Source organism: Meriones unguiculatus, chromosome 12, assembly GCF_030254825.1.
Source record: "Meriones unguiculatus strain TT.TT164.6M chromosome 12, Bangor_MerUng_6.1, whole genome shotgun sequence".
Lineage (NCBI taxonomy): Eukaryota > Metazoa > Chordata > Mammalia > Rodentia > Muridae > Meriones > Meriones unguiculatus.
In genome coordinates this window covers 32,631,695-32,649,861 of record NC_083360.1, presented here as the reverse complement: position 1 = coordinate 32,649,861, position 18,167 = coordinate 32,631,695, and the positions used below count along the sequence as shown (strand labels likewise).

Here is an 18,167-nt window from a genome sequence, read left to right as displayed (position 1 = left end):
TACATAGATAGATCTTTTTTTAAAATATATAAAGTTTGGTTGTTTAAAATCTGTGCTTCCAGGGTTGGTGAGATGCACAGCAATTAAGAACACTTACTGCTCTTGCAGAGGACTTGGGTTTGGTTCCCAGTACCCGCATTGCCTCTCAATTGTCTATAACTTCAGTCCCAGGGGATCTGACGCTCTCTTCTGGCCTCCATTAGCAATGCACTCATGTGCACAAACCCAAGCTCACACACACACACACACACACACACACACACACACACACACAAATATACACAGAAAAATTAAATCCTTTAAAAGGAGGGGAGCAGATGGCATGTCTGTAACCCTGCTGGGGAGGGAAAGGCACACAGATCTCGGGATCTGCCTGAGCAGCCAGCCTAGCAAACAGTGAGCTCCAGCTTCCGAGGCAGACAACCTCAAGCAAAGGGTGAACAGTGATTGAGGAAGCCACCTGATAACCGCCTGTGGCCTCCCCACGTTCTGCGGCTGTTTCCTCTGAATTGTAACACTCTCTAGGGGACAGGAAGCTAAGAGCCCCAGGAGGGAAGTCAAAGTTCACACGTCTGCCCACACCTGTAATCCCAGCACTCTGGAGGCAGAGGCAGGCGGATCTCTGTGAGTTCAAGGCCAGCCTGCTCTACAAAGTGAGTCCAGGACAGCCAAGACTACACAGAAAAACCTTGTCTCAGAAAAAAGAAAGAAAGAGAGAGAAGAAAGAAAGAAAGAAAGAAAGAAAGAAAGAAAGAAAGAAAGAAAGAAAGAAAGAAAGAAAGAAAGAGAAAGCTCATAGGTCTAGGAGAACAAAAGCGTAAGGGTCCGGAGGGTCCCTCCTCAGAAAGTAAAAGGGACTACTGCAGAGAAGGATGCTGAGCCGCTAACCGGGAGGTGACATGGACTGCCTGCTGTCACCAGTGCTGCGTGGCTTTTCAGTGAGTCACCTGCTCTTGGGTCATCCCTGCTCCTGTAAGTAACTCCTCAGCCATCCTCCCGTGTGTAACCCCAGTGAAAGCTCAGTGGCTCAGCACCATGGACTTGAACCTTAGCCTGTCATGGGCTCCCATTCTGGGATGAATAGGTGTGTGTGTGTGTGTGTGTTTCAACTCCCCAGGAAAAACCTAAAGACAACACACACACATGAGCACATGCACATATGGGGGGGCGCACACACTCACACTCGCACACACACAAACACACATGCACACGGCTAAGGAGAAGCAGATGCCCCATCAGCTGTGTCATGTGACTTCCTTTCCTGAGTGATGGTCAGACCTCTAACCCAGCCCAAAGCCACCAGGCCCCAGGAAGGTCGCAAAGCCCTCCCCCATAAAAGAAAAAGGCTGACACCAGCTTTAGAAACGAGGAAAGTTTTAAATACGTTAGCAAAATATTAACATTAAATATACATTATAAATAAGCCTTATAAATAAAAAACTAATTAAAAACTGATATAAAAATGAAATAATAAATTAGTGATGTCCATCCAAGCTCACCAGGACCTGTTCAGCGTGTGAAAATTCCACAATTCACCACCAGAGGGCGCACAAAGCAGCGGGGAGCCAAGATGGGGCTTACAGGCACTGCTTTCTTTTCTTTTCTTTTTTTCTCTCCCAGATCTCCATTCAACCCACCCACGACCATTTGCAGCATATGTTCCCATTATACAGAGCCTTTGGTGTCCACCTTACGTCGCAGAGCCCAGCAGCTGACAGGAGGAGGGGGGCTTACATACGGACCCCCACACACTGCACGGCTTTCATCCGCGTATTTATAAAGTGCCTTGCTCAGTCGCACAGAGAATCAGGAAACTAGCTAGTCTCTGAGCTCTCTTCCCTTGAACCCCCAGATCAGTGCTCCTTCCAGAACTCCGGGCCCCCTGTCACAACTGCCAGGAGTGAGGTCACCCAGATGTCCAGGTGTCTGGCCTGAGTGGGACCAGGCCTGTGAGGGAGAGGGAGAGCACCGGACCTGACCTCCCCTTTGGAGCCCAGCCGCGGGGAAAGGAGGAAGTCTGGAGGCAACAGCTTCAAGTCATGAGAGGAGAGGACCAGCAGCCTGAGGGGGTCAGCCCGGCGGTGAGTCAGCTTGTGTCATCAGACCCCTGAATCAATGGAAAGCCGCTGGCCCCACGTGGCCTGACCCAGCCACCCCACTAGGCCTGGAGTGGGGGCGCCACAACCCGACTGCCCCCCCAGGCCGGAGTGGTAGAAGGGGGGACCCAATCCACCCTTTAAAGTGCTTTTCTGTGCAGCCCTGAACACCGGAGTCGGTCTGAAAGCCTCTGAGGGGCTCCATCCTGCATCCACAGACGACGCTGTACCCATCAGCGCCCTCAGGCTACCGGGGCACCTGGACCCTGGGCGCAGGGCTCCGGCTGCTCGCGGAGGGTCTGGTTCTGCGGGCTCCCTTGCGCCGGGCCCGGAGGGGGCTGTGTCTCCGGCTGCGGCTGGAGCCGTCTCCCCACTCCCTCAAGACCCTCCCCACGGAGCCCATGAAGCGATGGTAGCCCCACAGGAAGCGGCAGCTGTCTATCTTGGCCTGAAAGATGCTCGGTGTTGTGGTCGTGGGCCTTGAGGGCCGCGTGGGCTCCGCCTGCGTGGGCTCCGGTGTCTCCAGGGGGTGGTGGAGCAGCCGAGCCAGGCAGTAGACATTGTTCCTGATGCCTTGGGTGTTCTGCCTGGCCCTCTCCAGCTCTGGGAAATCCTGAGTCTTCACAAACTGCTGTCTTAGCGTCCCCAGCTGGTGCCGGACTCTGCCCAGCGTGACATACACAGTGCTCAGGAAGTGAGGCTTGCTCAGCGCCCGCAGAGCGTCCTCGCTCGGGAAGGCCGCAGACTGCCTGTGGCAGCTCTCTCTCAGGGTAGATGGGTTCAGGTTTTGGAGGCGGATCTGAGGAGGGAAGAGAGAGGGGAGTGCGTGGCAGAACCTCCCAAACACACACACAGGAACCTGCCCTTGCTGCCAAGGGAAGAAAAAGTAAGAGCCTGGCATCAGCAGAGCTGGGCAGGGGCCTGCCAGGGCCCTGGGGTGAGTGTCATCAGCTGCAGGTGAGGAGTAGGGGTCCCTAGGTGTGGTCTGCGCTGCAGAAGCTCGGAGCAGGTTCGCTCCCCACAGCCTCTGGGGACCTAGAACAAAGTGTCAAACCTTCCAGACAGTCCAAGAATGAAGCTGGGAGCTGGGCAGCTCCAAGGTCCCTGAGTAACTCGGTCTCCCCGCCTGCCTGCTGACTGGCCCTCTCTCAGTAGTCCCCGGGATTCTGAGGGCTGAGGCTTACATAGGGCTCCAGGAGTGATTTCGTGTCCCCAGTGATGTTCGCCTGACTCTGCAGCTGGCTGAGGAGCTGCTGGGAAGAGTTGGAGCAGCTGCGCGTGGCCCTGGCCATGCTCAGGAACAGGACACTGAGGGCAAAACCTGGGGCAGAGAAGGTGGAAGTTACCCGACCTGTGGGAGGTTCGGCCACTTGAGCCTGGTGCCCAGCCCAGAGCAGGTGCTGGGAGCGCAGTAGGCCACTGGGTTTGCACAGGGGTATGGGGGAGGGGGGGCAGTGAGTCACCACACAGACCAAACAAGGTGTGAGGGATGGTGGTGGCCACAATTCCCAAACGGCTCTTCGGGCAGAGGTTGGGCTGGTGTTAGCCCACAGCATCCCTGTCCTGACCTCACAGCACACGGAGCAGGCGGCATGAGTCCTCTGTGGGATAACAGGCCTCAAACAAGGGTTAGTCTTGTCCCAAGACTGCCCCACTCCCTGACTCCGGTATAGACTCCGGTATAGGTATAGAATGGAGGGGCCCCTTGGACAGGCCCCTGGGGGCAGCCCTAGGGCAGCAGGCCACCCCAGCTCTATTCACAGAGCCAGGAAAGGCACCTCTCCACACCACGGGGCCAGCCAGTGCTGACACCCATCCTACTGAAAGTCCTGCCCAGGTCACACGTGCCCAGCACTTGCCTTGACCTTCCTGCTCCTCGGTCAAGAACCCCACCCCCACCCCACTGGAGCACACACACACACACACTCCAGAGATACTGGGAGTCCGTGAGAAGGTTGTGGGGGTTAGGGCAGACTAGCATAGTTCCAGCTCCTGGCCCCCACCCTCACAGACACCGGCAAGCCACGTGGTCGGAAGGGGCCCGTGGTGCAATGGCCCGGAAGGCTGTGACACCATCCTTCCCTTCCTACAAACCGACCAGCCCCTCGGGGAGGGCCAGGAGCCCAGGCGTGCCAACCACAAGTCCCCTCTCCGTCTTCTCCAGGGGTCTGTAGCTAACAGTGCCAGGGAGGGCCCACAGCGAGCGTGTAACAGGAGCCCGCGCGCCAGTGTCCACAGGGGCGTGCCCGTAGGCCCGTGTGAAGCACTGGGGTGCTTGCCCTGCTCACTGGCAGTTCTGGTCCGCAGGTAAGCCTTCCCATGTCACCGAGAGGGAGGACCCTCGCCCACATCCATGGCTCTGTTTGCCAGTCCCCGTGTGGGTGTGGCTGTCTGTGCAGCGTGAGCTAGGGCCCTCTGGCTTGGCTGACTTTCCATCTACCCCAGACCCTGAGAATTGAATCAGGGCCCCATCTCGGCACTTGCCTCACTTCCTCACAGTCCTCCTGCAACTTCCTTTTCTCTTCATCTCCCACCTGCCTGCTGCTTCTCCAGCTTCCTCCCTCTCTCTCCTCTTCCCTCATGCCCTGGTCCCCAGCGTGGGCTCTGTCTCACCTCCCTCTGGAAGCCTTCCAGAAATACCACATCTCCACCTGTGGGTATGCTGGGGTGTCAGTGGACCCCTGACCCCCTAATTCTCCCTCTCATCAGCATCCTTCACCTGGTGACAGACCTGCAGCTCCTAAAGGGCAGAGGGTACCCACAGCAGCCAGTTGGCACAGCTGTGCCCTTTGGATGGCTGAGAGGAAGGAAGTACTTACTGAGCAGTGTTCTCTGTGGAAGCTGTGCCCGCATGCTGGGTGCTGGTGACTCGGCCCGTGCCTCTTAGGGGTGACCCGGCTTGGCTGGGTGTCCTGCCGGCTGGCAGCCACTTTATGCCCGACGGGGCGATTGGCCAACACCTCGTGAGGTGGGTGGGGAGGGGGAGGGGGGAGGGCAGGCCTTCTGGGAACATGACCCCAAAAACCAAAGTCTCCCCAGGCGGCCAATGGGCGCCAGGCGCCATGACATGCCCGCTCCTCCTCCCCTCCGCCCCGTTTTCTTCGAATTCGTTCTTCGAGGTCAGCCCCACGCCCAAGGATGATGTAAACTGCAGCCTCAGCCTTCTTAGGGTGAGCGGGCAACTCGGGGGTCCGTATCATCTTCAGGGGTCAGCCCAGGGTCAGAGACAGGAGTGCAAGCCAGGCCTCCTGAAGCCCAGACCACCCTTGGCCCAGGAACCACCAACCTCGTAGGACACCCAGGCTCAGGATTAAAGGGAGCCAGACATCTTCCTCGTTGAGTGCCCTTCCCACCCTCTCGCTTGGGCTGTCGGGACATTTGTGAGCGGAAACCACCAGACTCTGGGCACAGAGCCAGACTTGGGCCCCAAGATTGCGCCTCTAATCCCAGGCCAGCATCTTCTAGCCCAACTCCTCATTTCCATTTTCCCCATTAGCTCTCCCCTACCAGCCTTCCCAGTCCCAGGTCCCCTCTCTGGAGACAGGATCCTCTAAGGGAACCTGGACACTTGGGTCAAAAGAAATGAGAGACGGGGTTTCAAACCCCCTGACATGCCGTGGAGCCTGAGGCAAGTCACTGAACCACTTTGAACCTCACCTGTGACGTGAAGAGGAGAAAACCATTTCTTGGTTCACCTCACAAGGCCACTGCCAACATGGACATAAAAGGCAAAAGAGCCTTTGGAGGAAAAGAAAAGACGAAACTCCAATTCCAAGTACTAGTTTTCGGGGGACGGGATGGAGGGGGGTGGAGGAGACGGGGAAGCTGTGAGCTCAGAGGGGAAGCTGGAGGGGGGGGGATTGCGGTGACAGTTGGACACCAGGTTTCACTTTCTTTGAAAGATAGCGATCCGTCATGGGTGGGTCCTCTGCTCAGCCCCGGCCAAACATGGTGACTTGTGGGTGGCCCTGGAGAGGGCATCTCCCAGGCACTCTACTGCTTTACTGTGATAATCTGAGACCCGGGCTGGCCACAGGCCATGCTTAGAAGCCCAGCAAGTCTACCAACCTAGAATGAGTACCCTTAGTTTGTAACCTCAGGAACCAGAGGGCCCTGCCTCTGGTCCTCACGAATTCAATCAACAAACCCCTTCACCACCGCTCCCCATCCAGGAGGCAGCTCTGTCCGCATCCACCCACTCTCTGCACCCAGCAAGGTACCCCCCCCCCCGTCAGCAACCTGCTAGTCCTCCTCCTGAAGGCTTCATTTCCTTCTGCTGAGTTTCTCACCTCTGCCCACCCCAGGGTGCTGCTTCCTCGGGCCCTGGCCAGGACTCCTTCTGCATTTCACATCCCTGATGTCATCCTGGGGCAGTCCCCATACCCCTACATCCAAGCCTTGGCAGGGAACTGCCTCGTCTCACGGTGAGGAGGAGACACCGGAAAGTTTCCAGCAGCCCGGAGGCCTGGCTGGAGAGTGCTACAGGACCCTTCTTCATCCCAGCTTCTCCTTCCTCCATCCCAGACCAGACACTGTCTCCTCTGTTTAAAACAAAGATATAGCCAAGCAAGGTGGTGCACGCCTGTGATCCCGGCAGAGGCAGACAGAGCTCTGTGAGTTCGAGGCCACCCTGGTCTACAAAGTGAGTCCAGGACAGCCAAGGCTACACAGAGAAGCCCTGTCCTAAAAACCAAAAAAAGTAATTAATTAATTAATTTTTATTAAATAAATAACTGAAACAAAGGTTCAAAGACATGAGGCTGCCCCGCTGGAGCTGGAGGCTACCTGCCCATTTGAGAGGGCATTCGAAGCTGAATGGGAAGGCCTGCATTTGCCCTTTCAGTTTCTCGGGGGGCTGAGATAAGATTGTGGGTCAGAAGGGCAGCCTGGGGTAGACAGGCCCAGCACTTGGGAGCTGGTAAGTCACTTGCTGCAAGTTCCAGGTCAGTCAGAGAGACTCTGTCTGCAATAAAGAAAGAAATTCGACTCAGTAAAGTCGAAGGGTCTGCTGGTGGTCCACTGAAGCTAGCTGGCCTACACGCCTGACGCCCTGAGGGTGTCCTGCTGCTAGAGAAAAGGTGAGCACGCCTCAGCTGGGGGCCAGAGTGTTATGCTACACAGGCTCCTGTGACCAAGGTCTCCAAGGGCAAGACCTTTGTGTGGATTTATTTCCTGGAACTGTCAAAACAACAGACCCTCAAGTGACTGATTTCCAGGGCCCCCTTCCCAAAGATAACAAAATCTCCAGAAGCCCCGGACCCTTCTGAAAACAGTGTAGCATATGTTCCAGACCTTCACGCAGCCTCCGGTAGATGGAAACCTCCCCAGCGCAAGGCAGATGAGTGACACAAACAACAGTGTCACGAAGAGAGCATGTTATCTGCTCCTCTCTCACGGAGGAGACCGTCTCAGCTGGGCTTCTTTTCCTGTACACACTCATCTGAACCCTCTGATGTGGAGGACCCCACCCACAAGTGGGGTCACTGTCCCACAGGCTGTGCGGCCTCAAGAAAGAAATGTGTCCACTGCCATTGCAGGGGCGAGACGTCCGAGTGAAGGGTCTCTGGGGCTGGTCCCTCAGGGTGCCTCTCCTTAGCTGTTCACGTAGGCCAATTCTCGGCTGAGCAGCCCAGGCCGGCTCCCAGCTCACCCTGCAGTCCAGCTAGGCTTTAGGGCCTCAGTCCCCTCGCCTTGGCCTTCCTAGTGTTGGGATTATTGGGGTGTGCCGCCCACATTGCTGCTCTTGGCTTGTAGGTGGCCAAATTTTCACTGTGTCCTTATGTAGTCATCCACTGTCCACGTTTTTCATTTCCTGACCTCTTTGTTTTTATTTTTCTTTCTTTTTTTTTTTTTGTTGTTGTTGCTTTGCTTTTCAAGATGGGGTTTCTCTGTGTAGCCTTGGCTGTCCTGGAACTCGGCTCTGTAGACCAGACTGGCCTCGAACTCAGAGAGATCCACCTGCCTCTGCCTCCCCGAGTGCTGGGATCAAAGGCGTGTGCCACCACCGCCAGTTATCCTGAACTCTTTGTAAGTGGTACATGCATGATGCTTACATGAGAGTAGGTGTCTTTCTCTATTACTCCCCACCTTTTCGTATAGGGTGTGTGTGATAGATGGATATGTGTGTGCTGGTATGTGTATGTGTGTGGTGTATGTGGATATATGAGTTTGTGTGCTGTGTGGTATATATGGATATGTGTGTGTGTATGAAGTGTGTCTGTGTGGTGTGTGCCTATACATAGGGTGTATGTGATGGGTTATGTGTGTGTGTGTGTATATGGTTTGTGTGTGTATGGGGTGTGTGTATATGTTTGGGGGTGTGGCATGGGTATGTGTGTATATATAAGGTATGTGGGTGTATGCGGCTGTGTGTATAGGGTGTGTGTACACGTGGGAGGGTGCGGTGTAGATGCGTGTGTGTGTGTGTGTGTGGTGATGTGGCTGTGTGCATAGGATGCGTATGTGTCTGTGTGTGGTGTGTGGTGGTGGTGGAGGTGTTGCGTGGATACGTGTGGATGTGCATGTAAGCCAGAGGAGGACGGCATGCATCCTGCTCTGTCACTCTGTCTCATTCCCTTGGTATGGACTCTCGCTGAATCTGGCGCTCAGCCGCTAGCCCCAGGCACTTCCCGCTCGGCTGCTTACTCAGAGCTGGGGCCGAGGGCCGGCGTGAGCGCGCCTGACTTTCCTCATGGGCTCGGGGTATTTGAACTTAGGCCCTCACACGTGCACAGCAAGCCTGTTACTGACGGAGCCATCTCCCCAGCCTGTAATTCCTTTCCTAATCCAGCCGCACCGAATCAGAGCCCGCCTTAAAGGCCCCATTTCTAAATACAGCTGAGATACTGTGAGTTAGGAGTACGTTCAGACTCAGAGACCAGGCCCCAGACCGGAACAGATTGCAAGAGGAGTCAGGGCTGGAGGGTGGGGACCTGAGGGGAGGGTCCAGACCTTGGGGCTATACATAGATACATAGGGGCAGTGGGAGTGGCTGGAGGCCTGCCTCCCTGCCATCCAGGCAGAGCGCAAGGGAAGATGCGTCAGCGATTCTAGTGAGGTCAGTGGACAGTGACGTCCCTGTCGCCAGCAGGAAAGGCTTGCAACAGCCCAGTATAAATAGGATCCTCAACCACAGGGCTCGGGCTGTCCCCTCTTCCTGGGCCACGTCAGCCAGGTCCTCGTGATGTGGAGAGGAAGAGAGGGTGGGTTTGCTTCCTCAGAACTGCTATCTCCTAGCCTTTCCGGCCCACCCTCTGGCTGTGAGAGCCCTGCCCCTTTAAACGCATGGATGGGACCTGTCACGGCCTGAGGCGGCACTTGCTGGGTCAGAGGTGGACACTGATTCAAGCTCCAGCCTCCGCTGCACGGGAGCCTGTCGTCTTCCGCCAACCCGTCACATCCTCTCTCGGGGCCTCATTTTCTCTTCTCTGTAAACTTCAACGGCATAATTAGGCAACAAGTGAAACAAAATGAGCCAATTAAAACGGGCAAAGGGCCAGGTGTGGTGGCACACGCCCGTGATCCCAGCACCTGGGATGTAGAGGCAGGAGAATCAGGAGCTCAAGGTCAGCCGCAGCTCACAGTGAGATGGAGGCAGTCTGTGCTGTGTGAGGTGCTGAGAAAGAGAAGAGGGCAGCTGGGGGAGAGCGGGGAGGGTGAAGCTGGGCAGGGTGTGCTGGGGACAGCTGCAGCCGCTGGAGCGCTGGCCTGAATGCCATTCTTACAACCCGCATGGAAACGCCAAGCGTGGGGGCGTAGGCCTGTGATTGACCCTGGCACCAGGGAGGTAGAAAGTCAGGGTTAGGGTTAGGAGGCAGCCTGATAAGAGACCCTGTCTCAAAGCACGTTGGATGGCACTCCTAAGAATGACACCTGAGGTTGTCTCCAACCTCTACACGCTTGTACTTGTATTCAGTTGAACACGCACAGAGACACACACTGGACAAAGGATTTGATCGGGCATTCCCTACTAAAGAAAAAAATATATCTAGGTGGTGGTGGCAGGGTGAACGTCTTTAATCCCAGCCTTCGGGAGGCAGAGGCAGGTGGATCTCTGTGAGTCCAGGACAGCCAGGGCTACACAGAGAAACCCTGTATGGGGGGATACAAAGTGAATAAAGTGTAATTAATAAAAGTTAAAAAAAACAACAACAAACAAACAAACAAACAAAAAAAAAAGCAGGAATGTCCTGGAGGTGTATGAATGGTTGCTTGGAGCCACGAGGTACTAGGGAGGTAAGAAGCCTCTCTACGCCTTTCAGGGCTGAGTCAGAGACAGAGTGTTGATGACGATACAGAGACAGTAGAACCCTTGGACAATGCTGGTGAGAACGCAAGATACTGCCAGGAAAACAATTTGACAAACACAAAGAATATGCCCAGCAAGTTCACTCCTAAACTCATGCCCCAAACCACATCCAAAAACACCTTCTAGTTGTTTTTCTGAGGCAAATCCTCATTCTGTACCTTAGGTTGATCTTCAGTTCACTCTAGCATCATGAGGCCTCAAACGCATGGCAATCTTTCTGCTTTAGCCTTCCAAGTGTTAGGATCCCAGTTGGGCATCACCACATCAGGCCAAACAACAACAAACCTGTTCTAATAAGAGCAAAACCAGGCCAGGTGGCTGTGGCACACACCTTTAACCCCAGCGCTAGGGAGGCAGAGGCGGGTGGAGCTCTGAGTCTGAGGCCAGCCTGGCCTACAGAGTGAGTTCCAGGACAGCCAGGGCTGTGCGGGAAACCTCGTCTTGAAAATAAACAAAACAATAACAAAAAAAAAAAAAAAAAAAAAAGGAAAAGGAAAAAGAAAAGGGAAGTTCATTAATGCTGTCTGCTGTTGCTGACACTGGCACACAGTGTCAGGACAGACGGCAGGAGAATGGTGCCAGGCGTGTGAGGAGCCAAGGGTAGGGAGTGACTGCTAGCAGCATTTGGGGAGGCATGAGAGGACTGTTCTAGAACTGTTATGGAGATGACTTCATGACCCCGAAGGAAGGAAAAGCACAGAGCTACCTACATCCGGTGATAGGCTGTATCTGGATTCTTGTAAGTCCAGTGAGCGGTGCAGGGCACCCCATACAATGCTCAGTGTCCACTCAGGAGCTGAGCCCGACCCTCCGTGGGCATTCGGTAAGCACGTACCCCAAAGTTCCTGGGGTGGACGAAGGCACACATCGGTTTATGTCGTCGGGTGGCTTTGAAGCAGTTGGGAAAGGCGGGGTTACGTAAGGCCCAGTGAGCAAGGACATGCCGGGTCAGGGAGGTCATGGGACCCAGGGGATCCCTTGCTCTCCAGCTGCCATGGAGTCTTCTGGGGACATCGCCTGCCAACAGGTAATGCTCTGTGCCTCCCAAACTGAGGAACTGACCCCTCCAGGGCTCTGCAGCCTTACTCAGAGGAGAGGGAGGAGAGGGGAATGGAGTTTCCTCAGCTCTGTGACTCTCTGCCACCCCCTCCCCGCCAGCCACCAGCACAGCTGCACTGACGAACTGCCCCAGGGAAACCCAGACTGAGGGAAGCCCAGAGACTGTGACGACAGGCATACTGACAAGCTCGCGAAGGAGCAGAGGCTGCCCAAAAGTCCACTGGCTGGTTGCCCAGGATAACCCCATCACCCACTATGAGCCCAGGCTGTCCCTGTGAGGCGAGCCGCAAGCACAACGACCGCAGAAGGTCCAGAGCCCCAACAGGGCTGCGTTCCTTCAAGGGAAACACCATGTCTAGCTATGACATGGTAGGAGTTCATCTGGATCCCCACTTTTCTTGTGTTGACAACACAGACACTACCCGCTTTTTGAGGCAGGGTGGTCTTGAGCTGCTATGTAGCTGACACTGAAGTTCTGATCCCCCTGCCTCCACTAACAAGGCCACTGCAAAGGCCTTGAAGGTGTGGAGCTTGAATCCAGACCTTCCTAAATGCTGGGAAAGCACCCTACCAACAGCTCTACCTCTCCAGCCTTTAGAATACCTATTTTGATTCTCTCTTTCTCTCTCAACACAGTTTCTCTCTGTAGGCTTGACTGTCCTGGACTTGCTTTGTTCCAGGCTGGCCTCGAACTCACAGAGATCTGCCTGCCTTTGCCTTTCTGAGTTCTGGGATCAAAGGTGTGCGCCACCACGCCGGGCTAGGACACATGGGCCACCACACCCAGCTAGAACACCTATTTTGAAATATCCGATTCTTGCTTAAAATGTTTGGGTTCCCTGGACGCAATAGACTGGGTAGGTTTCTTGGTTTCTCATGTGCCAGGCTTCCCATTACACATGCACAAAGGGCACACCACTTGGATCCTCATCGACATTTTAGGATCCTGTTCCATTTTGCAGTTGGAAAAGCTGAGGCTGAGAAGGCAGAATCCTGGGAGAAAATGCAGGCTGGAGTCCAGGGAGCCTTCCTAGGCCAAGGGACCCACCAACGCCTTCGATGGATTGTTCAGAGCTGATGCTGCCAAGTGGCTCAGTGAAAGCAAACATGACAGTCTCTCTCCACAGGGTCAGGGGTGAGCGTTATGCTGAGCCTGACGGCTAGAGAGGAAAGCAGGGAAGGAAAGCATACCCTGTGCTCATACTGCAGGCCGGGCCCAGGGTGCAGCGGGTCTTGAGGAAACATCAGTGAACCTCTGCATGGCCATCCGGACGTCTTCCCCTGTAGACTTGGCTCCCGGCCGGCAGGACCCGGGACCATCCATACTCTACGGGCACATGTGCCCCGATGCCTCTGCGGCCAGGCTTCTGGAGGGACAACATCCCCGGTGCTGGTCAGAGCAGCTGATCTCGGGCAGTCCAGCTGGCTCTTAGTTTCCTTTCCCAGGGAACCAAGCTCTGTCACCCTTGTCACACCGGAGCACATGATCGGCCTTGCTTCTGGGCAGCTTTGAAAACATGCTGACTTTTTCCTTGACTTTTTTTTTTTTTTTATAGCATGTTCAAAAATTTGCTTTTTTGACTACCCTAGATTGCAACACTTTCCAGGAAAAGTAACTGAAGGGAAAAACGTGCCTCACGTCCCCTCTTTTGTAAAGTTTACTGGGGCGCATTTCACAGAAGCAGCCACCTGCTGGCCTCACAGTGGAGGGGGCTGAATTCACCGTGCGTGCGTGTGTGCGTGAGTGCGTGAGTGTGTGATTCATTCATCTATCTATCTATCTATCTATCTATCTATCTATCTATCTATCTATCTATCGGCAGGGTCTCTCACTGAACCCAGGTCCCAGCAGCTTAACTAGACTGGCTATCCCGCAGGCTCTAGGGGGCCTGGCTCTGCCCACAGCACTGAGGTTACAGACCCGCCCCACACTCTCAGCTTTTGCACGGGCACCGGGCACCTGAACTCAGATCCTCAGGCATATGAGGCAGGCACGTTACTGACTCTTTACATTCAGGAATTGAGCACCGGAGAAAAACAAACAAGAAGGAGAAGTTCTGGCTGGGTGTGGCGGCGCGCGCCTTTAATCCCAGCACTCAGGAAGCGGAGGCAGATGGATCTCTGAGTTTGAGGCCAGCCTGGTCTGCAGAGCTAATTCCAGGACAGCCAGGGCTACACACGCGCGCGCGCGCGCACACACACACACACACACACACACACACAAGCTCTGTCTCAAAAAAAAGAAGATACACAAGAGGCAAGAGGAAGACGTGGGAAGAGGAAGGATGCCTGTGCTAGCCAGCAGGTACACTGAGAAAATGCTCTTGCAGAGGACCCAAATTCAGTCCCCAGCATCCACACAGACTCACAGTCACCTCTAACAGCAGTTCCAGGGGACCTGACACCCTCTTCTGACATCGGCAGGCGCTGCACATATTCGGTGCACACACACACATGCAGGCAAGACACTCACACACATAAGAGTCAACAACTGGGTTTTGGTTTTGTTTTTAGTTGGGGATCTGAAGAGGTGGCAGTTGGTAAATGCAGGAGAACCTGGGTTTGGATCCCCAGGACCTTGTCACAGCCTGGCGTGGTGGTGGCCATCTGCAACATTAGGGCTTGTGGTCAGAGCCAACCTAGCAGGGACATGGAGCTTTCGATTCACTAAGGGAGCCTACCTCAAAAATGAGGTGGCGAGCCATAAAGGAAGACACCTGGCTTTGGCTTATAGCCTCCACACAAGTGTGCACCCTTGCACCACATACACACATGTGCATGCACACATTACCACACACACACACACACACACACCACACTCACATGGAGAAAAAGAGTGAGGACAAGGCTAAGAACATGCTACAAGCTTGGGTGTTGGTGTGTGAGAGGCCCTGGGTTTGTCTCCGACATGGAAGGGAGGAAGAAAAGCGGGAGGGCGGAGGAAGAAGGAAAGATGCAGAATGGAGAAAGGAAGGACGACAAAGCCACCTCAGGACAGTCAAGGGGCACAAGTGCGAGGCCCAGGGTCTTCCTGAGGAGAAAGAGGACAGCTGTGGGGCTGTGTTCCACAAGGGATGTGCTGGGGACAACTCACATGTGCAGCGACAGGAGAGGGAAACTGAGGCACTAAAGCCAGAAGAGCAGGGACAAGGACGAGGAAGAAGACCTCCCATAGGTGCTGTGTGCGGATCAGGAGCACCTGGGAGGGCAGGGGCTGGAGACTGGGTGATATTTTAGGGTCTATGCAGAAAGCTGCACACACTCGCTTTGGTGGCGGCAAAGAGTGGGTGGGGGCGGGGACAACCAGGAGAGCTGAAGCAGGGAGGAAGGAGGGCAAGGGGTCAACCTCTTCCTGGGGGTGCAGGGGCCCTGGGGACAAGCAATAGGGGCAGAGTGCACATGTGATCATATAAACACCAAAGATGTTCCCAACACACACACACATAGACACACACATAGACACACACATAGACACACACATAGACACACACATAGACACACACATAGACACACACATAGACACACACATAGGCATACACATGCACACAGACACACACAGCGATACACACACATACACACGTACAGCCACACACACACACAGCCACACATGCAGACGTATGCAGAGATAGAGGCAAGCCCACAGTGAACACTCATACAACATAGACACATATATACATAAGCACATGCCCACTGAAGTGGACTGAGTAATGACCACACAAAAACTATCCCTTCTACATATATATATATATGCATGTATGTATATATATTCTACATAAGCAGCTACATACACACACCAAGTACCCACCCGCTCACGCAGCACCCACGTCTACACGATGCCACAACTCCCTAGAAAGAATTTCTGGGCACCCCTATGACTGGCACTTGTGGCTCAGAGACTCAGCACCATGACCCTCTTGGGAAAGTGAGCCAGACAGGAGCCATTGCTCAACATCTCCGGCCTATCCAGCGCAGGGTCAGGGAGGAGGCAGGGCCAGACCTCGCGTGCCTGCCCACACAACCACTGTCCCCAGCGGCAGACGCAGGCCACCAACGCAGACAGCTAGGATTACAAGGGATCTTGCAAAATCCTTCCTATCCTTCAGGACTCATCTACAGTCCCTCCCTCTCCCCCTTTCTCTCCATCTCTCCCTCTCTCTGTCTCCTTCTTCCTTTCTCTCTCATGTCTCTCTCTCTTTCTCTCTCTCTCTCAGCCTGGGGAGCACTTGGACCCTTTTAGAATTCTAATTTTGTAATTATCCCTGTGTGGCCTTGGGCAGGTCACTTCATCTCTCTGTGCCTCCTTTCCACCTATGTGGAGTGAGGCTAGGCTGCTATCATATGGGAATCAACTTGGGACATCCCCCTAATGGCCCTTCCCCATAAAGGTGGACACTGAGGTCAGTGAGAGCAGCAGCTCCCTTGTGTACATCGACAGCTGCCCACAAGCTCACCTCCAGCTCCTGCCTGAGCTTTTCCCTGCAGGGCAGGATCCTGGCATAGCACCGTGGCAAACACTTTCTTTTCTCACTCCTATGGAGGGACAGGAACCCAACTGTAGGGGCTGGAGAGCTAGCTGGCTCAATGCTTAAGAGCACTTGTTGCTTTTTTTTTTTTTTTTTTGGTTTTTCGAGACAGGGTTTCTCTGTGTAGGCTTGGCTGGCCTGGTCTCACTTTGTAGACTAGGCTGGCTTTGAATTCACAGAAACCTACCTATTCCTGCCTCCAAGAGTGCTGGGGTTAAAGGCTCACACCACCGTGCCCGGCCACTTGTTGGTCTTATAGAGGGTTCAGTTTCCAGCAGCCACATGGGGCTCACAACCATCCATAACTCCAGTTCCAGGGGATCCGATGCCCTCTTCTCACCTCTGTGGGTGCTAGGCATGTCTGTGCAGGCAAAACACTCATACATATAAAACAAGTAAGTCTTTAAAAAAAATTAAAAAGTAATCCAAGTATGGTGCAATTTGGCACATACAGGACCAGGCAGCCTTCAGGAAAAGGGTGGGACAGAGGTCTCAAGAGCCTGAATTTCTGTTCCTGTCTTCATGGATGACCTGAGACCTGTGTACGGACAAGATCAGAGGGTAGAAATGGGCCCTAGCTGAGGTTTCGTCCTGTCCCGTCTCTACTTGTCCAGGCCTGCACCTCCGTTGGGCTGGACCCTGAGCTGCACACTGGAGGCCCAAGCACACCTTCTAGGGCAGCCCTGCCAACCCCAGCCCAGGCTGATCCAAGCCCTCCAACTTCCATTGCCCCGAGACCCCCATGGAGGCCTCTGTAGAGCAAAAAGTTTGGTGGGCCTCCGCCCCTACCTCAGCCTGGAGACTGCTAGGCCCAGCCTACACCATCAGCCTCTAGGGAGGTGGAGACCCCTCCCTGAGGCACCAGGGAGCCCTGTGCCTGTGACCCCCAAATGTCTGAGGTTGGAATTCAGTGGATTTCTGTCCGTGTGGGCTGGGAGAGGCAGGAATCCAGCCTTGGGACCCCAAGGGCCCTAATGCCCTGAGAGTTAATGGCCCTCCTCATTGACAAAGCAGATGTGGACAGAGATATAACGGGGCACACAGATATACACACTCACCGGGCTGGGCTGGGCTCTAGGCTCATCTGGGGTGTAGCCTGGGCCCCCAGCCTTGGGGTATACCTGACCAGCCTGCTGGGCCCTCTGTCACTCTGGCTGGATCAGACCGTGTCTATAGAATTTGGACCTTGTCTATAGAATTGGCTGAGGCCTGAGGCTTTTGAGAGAGCCAGGGTAAGAAGAGCACCCAAACCCGAGAGTGACTCAGGCAGACCTCCCAAGCGGCAGGTATAGGAGGATCATTCCTGAGGGTCCCAGCTCAGTGCAGGCTGCCCCCCCAAGCCTGAGCTTACACCAGTCCCCAGTTACAGAAGACAGGACCTCTCCATCCCACTCCCAACCACACACAAACTCCAAAGAAATGCTCCCTCCCAGGATCTCAGAAGGAATTGATTCCTGGACATGGGGAAACTGAGGCTGAAGAGGGCTAGCCAAGGCCTCTCCCCACGCACTCACCATGCCGTGCTCTAGGCTCATCTGATGTGCAGCCTGATGCCTTAGGCTCGGGATCCCCAGAGCCAGGCGGGCTTACTGCCAGAAGCCTGGCCTGTGTGCTGGCTTTTCTGGGGAGTCACTCTGACCTGGGTACACAGAAGTCACACCCTTCTTCCCATCCTGAGCTTGGGCGGGTCTGAACTGAAGATACCTGATAACCTCCCAGGGCATGTGTGGGGCCCTGGCCCCTGCAATGGAGCCCTGGCTGAGCAAGAGGCCCCTGGACAGAGAAACCCAGGCCCAGATGTACCCAGGCATGTGACACTAGAGGACAAACAGGGCTCCAAGTGGCCTCTCAGGCTCTGTTCTGTCCACCTAGCCCCACATCTCAGTGGGAAAATGCCTGATCACCACGTCAAGTGTCATAAACTATGTGATTCTCCACAAGAGGGACATGAGAGTTTGGGCAAGGCCCATAGGAATGCAGGTAATAGCCTCGGAGAAAGGTGCTTTGGGACCACCTGGTTTCCCAGTATCCAGCCAGGGGACTCTTAGGAGGGTACACCTCCACCTTCCCTGAGGCCAGCTCAGGGTCTATGGTCATTTCCTCTACAGTCCAGAACTCTCTAGGTTGTTTTGCAAACGACTAAGAATGAAGAGACGCTAGACTTTAGACATGATCAGCCTT

General features: G+C 54.6%; 1 protein-coding gene and 1 long non-coding RNA gene across 3 annotated transcripts; both read right to left on the bottom strand.

Moving 5' to 3' along the window:
- Positions 1 to 1,371: 1,371 nt before the first annotated feature.
- On the bottom strand, positions 1,372 to 5,296 carry Osm (oncostatin M). Of its 2 annotated transcripts, XM_021652535.2 has the most exons (3): positions 4,916 to 5,056; positions 3,281 to 3,417; positions 1,372 to 2,895 (listed from the first exon to the last, which is right to left on the bottom strand). In XM_021652535.2, exons 1-3 carry the CDS (start codon positions 4,947 to 4,949, stop codon positions 2,344 to 2,346), a joined length of 723 nt encoding a protein of 240 aa, XP_021508210.1. In that variant the 5' UTR covers positions 4,950 to 5,056; the 3' UTR covers positions 1,372 to 2,343. The 2 variants fall into 2 exon arrangements, with proteins under 2 accessions (XP_021508210.1, XP_060221548.1); XM_060365565.1 differs by lacking the exon at positions 3,281 to 3,417 and having other exon boundaries at positions 4,916 to 5,296.
- Positions 5,297 to 6,865: 1,569 nt separating this feature from the next.
- Positions 6,866 to 17,591, bottom strand: LOC132646808 (uncharacterized). The gene is made up of 3 exons (XR_009585103.1): positions 17,501 to 17,591; positions 12,655 to 12,830; positions 6,866 to 7,059 (listed from the first exon to the last, which is right to left on the bottom strand). It is a non-coding gene; the product is annotated as an uncharacterized LOC132646808 (long non-coding RNA).
- Positions 17,592 to 18,167: the final 576 nt, after the last annotated feature.